Source organism: Pezoporus occidentalis, unplaced genomic scaffold, assembly GCF_034315485.1.
Source record: "Pezoporus occidentalis ecotype Australia unplaced genomic scaffold, CSIRO_AGI_Poc_V1 ctg61, whole genome shotgun sequence".
Lineage (NCBI taxonomy): Eukaryota > Metazoa > Chordata > Aves > Psittaciformes > Psittacidae > Pezoporus > Pezoporus occidentalis.
In genome coordinates this window covers 3078418-3087788 of record NW_026915955.1, presented here as the reverse complement: position 1 = coordinate 3087788, position 9371 = coordinate 3078418, and the positions used below count along the sequence as shown (strand labels likewise).

The window sequence follows — 9371 nt, the reverse complement described above, 5'->3', positions numbered from 1 at the left end:
CTGACCTCTAGAGCTTTGTCCTCTTCCAAAAATTACATAAAACCATAAATGTTCCATTATGTCCATTTCCTTCCACCACATTTTGACCATGCTGTTCTCAGGAGATTCAGTATATACTGACTCTAACTACTTTGGGTTCTACTGAGTTTTACAGAAGTAGTACAATTACATAAATGACAGTCTTTTATAATCATGACAGATATCTCCTCATGGTAAATCCCAGAATGATTCTGCCCACATGGATATGATGGCATTTTCATTTTCCTTAGCAAACAACATAGCATGAAAGAAAAAAAAAGTAAGAGAAAGAAATTTGATTAATAAATCAAAGGGAGTTTCACAGTTGGAGATAATACTTTTGTTTATAATTATGTGAAAATTTTTTAGTGCACCAAAATAACTTACTGTGCTGACTCATATGCAAGTAATAGAGGGCAGCAGACTGCTGTAAACCTGCGTTTTCTGAAAAGGCTAAGGTCCTCAAGGCCTCCAGAGGGTCCTTTCCAAGGGGTGACATTTCAAAACCTAAAGAGGTACAATGACAGCACAGACTCAATCACACCTGTAAAGGGTTAGTTTACCAAAAGAAGTTAAAATTTACAGCCAACCAAACACATAAGGATTTTAGTACTGCAACAACTCCATAGAGCCCATCTATCCTTATTCGTGTTTCAATGAGCAACAGCAGTAAATGAACCTGGAATAACCTGTCCTTATCAATGCCTCTTGTGAAGCTCACAAAGCTAGTGATTGGAAGCAAGATAAATTATAACCTTTAGACACTTTTATGCTCTACAATATAAATGCAAGTGTTCTTGTTCTCCATAAAAATCTTTATCTTTTCCTGAATCACAGAAAATCTTTGTTAAAATATATTTACTGAACATGGTGTTCTTAGATATAAAAAGAGTACATATTTCTAATTTACTGCATTTTAAGTTCACCATATTTCCTGTCCTGGATATTACAATAAAGGATTTCAGGGAACAGCAACATAGTTTGCAAATGGGCTTGCCTCAGGCTCAGATTTGTAGAATGAGTCTACCTGGTTTTGAGTATGACAGCTCCCCTATGAATAAACCAGATGTTCAGCAAAAGCCATCAAACAATAGCAGTTGTGCATGACTTCTGTAAGTCACTATATAATGTCCTTATAATGTGTGGAATGGAGCAGCAGAGAGGAAAAAAATATGAGTCACTGAACCACTGCTCAACAGTATAAACTGTTTGAAAGGTAATGAAGTAATTAATTGACTGGTGGAGCACACAACTGTAAGATATATTTTCAGAAAACAGATTAAAGCAGGATATTAAAGATTGAAATATCTCTATGAATAAGATCTAGCTACTTTACCTCTTATGGGATAAAGAGATGAGAGAGACGTGAGGGGTGTGAGCTTTCATGCCTCACTGCAAAATTCAGCCAGTATCTCAAGCCATTAGAAGCTGCTGACATGTCAAGAGTAGTAAACTCCTACTTTCAGGATTACATAAGTGGGTTTCACAAAAGAACTGCTTCATATAGAGGTCAATTTTGTTTAATAATTAACAATACACACAGAGGGAAGGACTAGCCAGTGTGCATAAGATTTTGGAGAAAAAAAAAAACAACCAAATCTCTTCATGTGGTTTAATTCCATTCCTTACACACCGACTATCTGAATCTCCCTCATATCTGTGCATTTTTGTTTGGGAGAGAGATAAAGCAGAAGCCAGTTAAAATCTTCACCTGCTGTAATATCAAGTATTTGCTGCCCTAGCTAATAGCTGAGTACGATGATCAACCATGAAATCTATCCTTGCACCCAAGTTGTCAAAATGTTGGCTCTCTGCTTATTATAATTTGTCCAGAATTGACACTGGGTTTGATCCATGTTGGAATAAACTACACAGGTGCCAAGGTAAGAGGCAAGTGTCTTGTTTCTCTGTGAAGCTTCCCTGCCTCCATCTGTCCTGGCAGCAGGATTTAGTCGCTCAGAGAATTAACCTTGGTTCTTCTTCCTGGGTGCTGTGTATGTCCCATCATGGACATTGGGATCTCCCTAAAAGCACATACTGCCATCTGTGTACTGCTGTCACAGAAGCTCTAGGCTCCCTGCTCCTGTACCCCAGCTCCTGAGTATCCAACACAAAGCAGCCTTTTCAAGAACCATCTCAAGAGATTAAAAGATTTTTCAAGGAAACAAGTCTTTTGAGGAAGCACCAGTGAGTGCTGCAAAGGGTCATTCCAGCCTCACCATTTTTTCCCAGATCATCCCTTCACTGCTCCTGATCCATCAATTGATCTGGGGTACTACCAAGACAGTTTATTTATATAGTCAGGAGTAATCTAGCCTTTAGAAGAAAAAGTTCAGCCCTGGAAGATCTCCATTGTCCATCAAGATGAAAGATCTGGATATGGACTTTAGGATTCAGACAGTGCTTAATGTGCAATAATTAGTGAACCATACCAACAGCACAAGACCCCCCACATTCATAGGGTAATGACTCCAACTAATACCAGCCAAGTCTAATGAATGTGTGTTCCCAACAATCAGCGTCACAGCAATTATTCCAAAGGTTGTTCCATGATGGAGTATTTCAAAGAGCATTAACTGTCACACCAGGGGAAAAAACATCTCTTCTGGTCCCCCTCACAAGATAGTTTTATGTCGCTGGAAAGGCAAGTAAAGAAATAGTAGTTTGTGTTCCACACCCTTCACACAAAGTAAAGTAGAAGGCTATGTAATTTTGTGAGTAGCTTTAGCCCAAAGTTGTTAAAGCAATATACCCAATGAGCTGTGAGCCAAAGCAAAACCAAACAAGCAGTGGCCCTACCTAAGCTTGAGACAAGGAATATTTTTAGGTTGGACAACTGACAAAACACACTAATCCAAGGTGATACTCTGTGACTGCAGGAGTGAAATAAAAAGAGTTTTCCTATTGATATTATAGGACAGGATAGAGAGAACATCACTGGATCTACAGGGGAATTAGGCAGGTAGCCTATAAAGCAGGGGAAGGGTTATGGATCTACTTTTGAGTCAAGTGGAATCCCATGATTGTGTTTAAAATGTTTGCACAAAAGCAGTTAGGCAGACCAGTTGCTTGGAATTCTGTGAGCCCAGTGGTGCTTGTCCCAAGGCAACTTCCCCACGCATACATTGCAGCAACTGAGCCAGGACCACACAGTGATTTGGCTGCTCACAGCTCGGCACTCATGGAACATCCAGTGTTAGTACAGCTTGTTTCCAGCTTTGTGACTTCAGTGACTGACTTCAAAATTTAACTTCAGCTACCAGGAGGACTCACATTTATGAAATGTTTACCTGGGCTATGTAGTAACAGTGGTGGCAGAGCAAGAAAGTGACTGACCATTTCTCCCTAGATACAACTGTTACACCACTTGAGCCCTTGGTGTCCTGTACTCAAAGAAAATACTCTATAGCTCTGGCTTTCCTACATCATCACCAAGCTGCTTCGTGCCATGCCAAAGCAGTTCAGACAACAATCTGTTTTCTACCCACAAAATGAACCTCCTTGTTCTTTCACAACCCTTTTGGAAAAAAACAAGCCCTCTTACCTGTTTCAATATGCTGCAGAAACTCCTGTGCTGTCACCTTCTCATGAGGTTGCAGGATGGGTTTGTACAACCGCCTGGCTTTAGAGCTGTTTTGTTTTAAGCAGAAGCATTGGCTTATCAGAGTTAAGCATTCTTTGATGCCCTGAACGAGGTCGGAAGACATCCTCTGAACAAAGGTCATGAAGTCCCGCAGCAGCTGCATGCATCGTCCACACAGTTGACCCATTCTGGCTCCAAAAACAGCGCAAAGCAAGAGGAAAAAGAAGGAGATGGAAAGAAGAGTTTCTTCTCAACTTGTCCACTTCTTGCACTAACTTACTTAGTGTTTGTCCCGTTTTACAGATATTAACACCATACCATGAGCAGCTGTTGTAAGCAAACAAACTTCTGCATCCAAACAGCTACATTACACAATAAGCCTGGCTTTTGCAGATCTCCCAGTCTACAAAACATTATTTAAAAGGCTGGGCTGGAGCCACACTCAAACACTCTCCCCTTGCTTGAAGAAAATGATGACTTAAGCACATTCTCTTTGGAGAACAAACAGAGTTTAACTCCTGGAGCATTCACCAAAGCCTTCATGAGGCTAGAAAAGCTCTGGGATAAAGGAAAAAGCTACCTCAGTTTTTGTAAGGCAGCTTTCCACATGAAAGCTAGGCACCACCTTGTTTGCATGTGTACAGGCTGCAACCGCCAATGGGAGAGGAAGATCAGAAAAAAAAAATAAAAAATAAAGAAGCATGTGAACAGGTTTTTCCAGTTTTTGCTGGAGCACATACCAGAACAAAGGCCCTGTTGGACAAACAGCTCATAGCCCAGCACCCAGCCAAGTGAGACTTTGCAAACCAGCAAGAAGAGAAAACCAGAAAAAAAAAAATAAAAATACAGTGACCAAATAATTTAGAAGTATGTTTTCCTCCTGTCAGTCAAATCCTGCAGAGTGGGCTGGATAAGCCAGCAATGGGAGGATGCAAAAATCATCTGCAGTTTTCATGCAGAAAAAGGTAGCAGAAGGAAAGAACAGTTCCACTCTTGCTCCATCCGTTTGCTTAAGTCAGCCTGGTGCATGTTCTCACCCTTTGTTAAACAGTTTTACAAATAACCTTGGCCTAATTAGTGTAGTATGAAGCGTCATTTGCAATACTCTTGAGCTTTCCAGTAAAATCTGGTTTGATTTAAGATCACCCTTTAGGGAACCAATAGGTACAGGTCTGCTGAGTGTGGATCACTTTTATTAACTTCTCTTTATCCATGGATTTGATGGATTTATTTTAACTATTGCATGTGATATATCTATTGCCAAGTTTTAGCCTCACCGTCCTTTAATACATCTTAAGTTCCTAAATAAATCATGTTTGAAAATCAACCTTTTGTTCTGCACCCATCTCTAAACACTGATGAACAGGCTAACTCAAATCTCACTGGTCTGTCCAGCTACTGCTATTTCTTCTCTTACTTACACATCATTCCCTTAGACACAAATACTATGTGGCAAAAATAAACCCACCTACAACTGTAAACCAAAAGGTATGAGACTTCTATTACACAATGCAATTCATTACAAAGCATCAAGACTTTGATTTTGCTTTCTACTTCTTTGACCAGTCTGCAAACCCACTGAGTTCTGATCTCTGTCTGGCTTCTTAATATTATCAAAAGCGAGGCTAATACTCCTATTTTCTCCTGTTTTTAATAGAGATCTTCTAAAGTATAGGGAACCTGTGTGATTGTCAGGTCCTGCTTCTGCCACTGCTTGCTTTTCACGTTTTGCGCATGATCTTCCATCCTTCAGCTTCCATCCAAAAAGCAGTAAGGTGGCAGATCATACGAATCTATCACATGCTCTGTCTCTTCCTCTGTCCTGTCTACAGAACTCTTAATTGTTGTGAGATCTTTTTCTAAAGTGATTTGAACTGTACTGCACTGAGATGACAAAAAAGCAGGACTGTTTCAATGAGACACTTGTTAGTAATGACTGCCTTTCTGTAACATGTTTCAAGCATTTCAAAATGTATATAGACACTGAAGTAGCTTTCCAATGTATCTGTAATGGCTCCCAAATGGTTTAAAAACAAGTTTCAGGGGTGCTGTGCTTGTGTAACTCCATTTGAAATAAATGGGAGTTAAATAAATGCACAGCTGAAAATCAGGCTGTAAGTTGCCTGAAGGCATAAAACTCAGGTTTCCCAATGCCTAGTTTCATGATTCAGTCAATCTCCTTTATATGAAACCACTACTTGAAAGCCAGTGTAGAAAGCTGATTTATGGGTCTTCCAATCTGTTCTGAATTCACAATAGCTGCTATAAAGGTAAAGGTTGCAACCATAAACCCAATGTTTTTGATTAGTTTCATGACTTAAATAGGTTTCCTTATCTGACTGAATAAAATACCAGCCCGAGACCACAGAAGGGAAAAAAATTAGTAGTACTCTAATAGTGTTAAATCATTTTGCTTTCATTCTTCTAAAGAACACGTTCCAAATAGTAGAAGCCCCACACCCCACATCATGATTCCCCCCCCCCGGGAAAAAAATCATTTCCTTTGTAAAATGTTAGAAAAAGCCTCTCCAACCACTTCCATTCAGCTGTGTGCAAGAGATTTCCAAGTAGTAACCTTTCTGCGTGAAGACTACTTGGAATTCTGTATAAAATGCACTTGGAAGTTTAGATCTACTTGCCAAATAACAGAGGAGTGCTGTAGCTAAGTGGCACTTTAAACAGAGAGCTTCCACTGGTTCAGAATTTTATCTGCTCTGCAGTTTCTCTGCCAAGGACAGAAAATGTTGCTTTTGGGCACAGTCCCTTAAGCATCTGACACTTGCAGTAGGTTTGTTTTGTTCTGAATTAAGAACAGAAAATCTAAAAATATATTTACTTGTTACTAAATTAATTTTCTATTTCACTCATGCAGCATGCAACTGCTTGAACCACTTCTGGAACAGAAATTCCTTTATCTAGTTTGCAATGGTGCATATATTTTGATTTTGTTTGCTCAAAAGTTGACTGGCACTGCAGAGGTGTACACAAATGCTCTTTATAGTCCTCTTTCATACATTACCTAGGGCCTCTTCATTCTAACAGGCCAAAAAAGCCTCAGGATCTGACATGAATATTGGAAAAAACAGGTCAACAGATTTTTCTGAGCTACAGTAGCAAATGCGTCCCTCTTAAAGGAAAAAAAAGATAGCTCCAGTTTCCAGATTTTAGAAATACTGTTAACATTGTGATTTTAATTAGTGGATACAAGGACTTCTGGGGAGCATAGGAGTGAGGCAGAGAATGAGAATGTATGGGGACTTACTTAATTTGTGTGTCAGTTAAATGAGAAAATAAAGGAATGCTTAAAAAGCAGTAAAAGAATATACTTATGGTATTCAAGAATCTAAAACTGTAAAAAAGGAACTAAATTTGTATTTTATGAATTTGTCCCATGTAATTTTATTTTTGCAACGTCTTATACATGTTTTTTTCACTCTCTTCTCTCACCCTTCTGTTCAGTTTAGAAGGCTGTACAATGATGGCTATATATTACTGCTTGGTTAACAACAAATCTGATTTAAAAGGTGATAGCTCCCCTGATGTATAGGTCTTTATTGTCCCCACTCCTGCAGTTAAGGCCTCCTCCCTTGTATTAAATCAGTGCAACTGCTCTTCAAACAAGATCTATGAAAATTGTGGCTTCAAAATAACAACAAAAATAATCAACAAACCAAAGGTCTGAAGTTCTAAAACTGGATCTACCATTGACAAAATAGTAAAATAAAATAAGGAATTAGAAAAAAATGGTTGAGGAAGCAGCACAGTTCTAAACCCTGAGCCCTATGTGTGTAACTTACATTACTACTGAGCTCTTTTAAATATATTATAAAAATATATCTTTTAAATGTATACGTGTGTGTGTATAATTATATATGATGTATATATTCACAATAAAGATTTCAGGACAAAGGCTGAACTGAACCAAGACAGACCCCAGTCATTTAAGCAGGTAGGAAAGCGTATGTGAGGAGTTGAACAATGCAAATTTGTGAAAAACTGTCAAGGGTTACTTCATGGCATAGTAAGGCAGAGCTTTGTTTGCACTCATTGCACTGTAGAGTATAAAAGCTGCTCTCACTGCATCAAATTCCTTGGCTGAGGTATTTGCTTATCCTCACTCAGAGGGAGAGTGCCATCTACTGAAGCATCCCCTTTACACAGCTCCCTTGAAACTTGTCCCACTCATGGATTGACAAAATCTGCCCAAGGGGGTTATAAAACTGAAAAAGGATTTAACAGGAAAATAAGCTGCTTTAAATGCGAATCTCTACTGCAAAGTAACAGCTGCACGTAAAGGACCAACCCAAAGATGGTAACACCACTGACTTGAGCAAGTCTATGATCCAGTTTTATGAAGAGATTAAAATCTGCCTCATTCTGAGCTTCTTCATTCTTAATAAATCTTTGGAATTGAAGTTACATTATCATCTTGTAACACTTATTCCCTGATGGGATAATCCGATTTCACTGCTGACTATTAATGATGAACTTTGCTACACATTTCCCTTTCCTACATTACTTCTGAGAAGATGTACAAGTACTCAGCTGACTACTGAATAGTGAAAACATCTGCTAACAGTCAGCAAGAGTTTGCCTGGGGCCAGTGATGACACTATGATAATACCATGGTGCTTCTCTGTCTTCATGTACCTTCCCATTGCTTTGAACTTCCGTACTTGATTGTAAATTTTCCAGACTGTTGCTGTATTCCAATAAACCAGCACTTTGTGTCATGGCCAGAGCTACTATCCCCTATGATAATAATAAACACATAATTAATTCTTTTTTTCTGTTGTTGTTGCTTTGGGTGTTGTTTTTTGTGGTTTTTTTTTTTTACTTTGTAGCAAAAGAGTGCCTCTAAAACATCAAAGGTAGATCGGATGTGCCCCCACACCTTAGAAGTTTAACAAGCTGTATAAAAAAATACCTGGAATTTTACAAGGTAAATTACCACCTAAAGACATCAAGGATTTGAAGAAGTGTAACAGCTTGCAGAACAGACATGAAGGACCTTTCAGGTTGTGTTTCATATCAATACCCTTAGAAAACCACCGTTTTGGTGTGTTTCAGGTACATACCCTGATGTATTTGCTAACAAGGGGCTGCACTGAAGAATCACAGAACCCATAGCTCAAATGTCAATTTTTTGATAAAACAGGGAGTGAACAAAACTTTAAACAACTTACACTATTTGTCACTATGTAAACATATTTGAAATCATTAAAATATGTTTTCAAAAAGTTTCACGGTATAGCTTGGGTTTTTTTGTTTTTTTTTGGGCAGTGTGTGGTTTTTTGGGGGGAAGTGTTTTGGGTTTGTTTTTTTTTTTTTTTTGTATTCTGGGCCTCTAGTATGTTGTCTTAAATACAATGGAGAACCAAAAGAGTAGAAGTGACCAGCCTCTCTGTCCCAATTAAATATACCCCTTATACCTCAGAAAATATAGGAGAGCTCTCCATCACTGAAGAGAAACAACATGAGCATCCCACAGGTCTTCAGAACCATTAGAAAATGTGTGTGTGTAGTTTGCGTGCACCAAAATCCCACAACAGTTCTGGAAACCTTACTCGTCCTAGTAAGCTGGCTTCTTCCCATGAGTCCATTATTGATAGCTTCCATGATCAGCCTCCACACTGACAGTGTCTTTTGTTGGTTATAGCAAAAGTTGGGGCACATGTGCTGCACTTGAGATATAGGTTAGTTACACCTAAACCTGCATATGGGAAAAAGCATAAAAAAAAGGCAGAGGGAATTGTGTGTCTGTCTAGGC

General features: G+C 38.8%; 1 protein-coding gene across 2 annotated transcripts in view; it reads right to left on the bottom strand.

Moving 5' to 3' along the window:
* The window catches only part of LOC134174551 (uncharacterized), a 33453-nt gene that overhangs the window by 23883 nt on the left and 199 nt on the right, over window positions 1-9371 (bottom strand). Inside the window, exons 2-3 of one of the 2 annotated variants that reach the window (XM_062639663.1) lie at window positions 3563-3789; window positions 406-525 (exon numbers count right to left, since the gene is read on the bottom strand). In XM_062639663.1, the coding sequence (XP_062495647.1) occupies window positions 406-525; window positions 3563-3788 (346 nt within the window). In that variant the 5' untranslated portion in view covers window position 3789. Of the gene's footprint in view, window positions 1-405; window positions 526-2237; window positions 3042-3562; window positions 3790-9371 lie in introns of those variants that run through there. The other variant, XM_062639665.1, reaches the window with a different exon arrangement.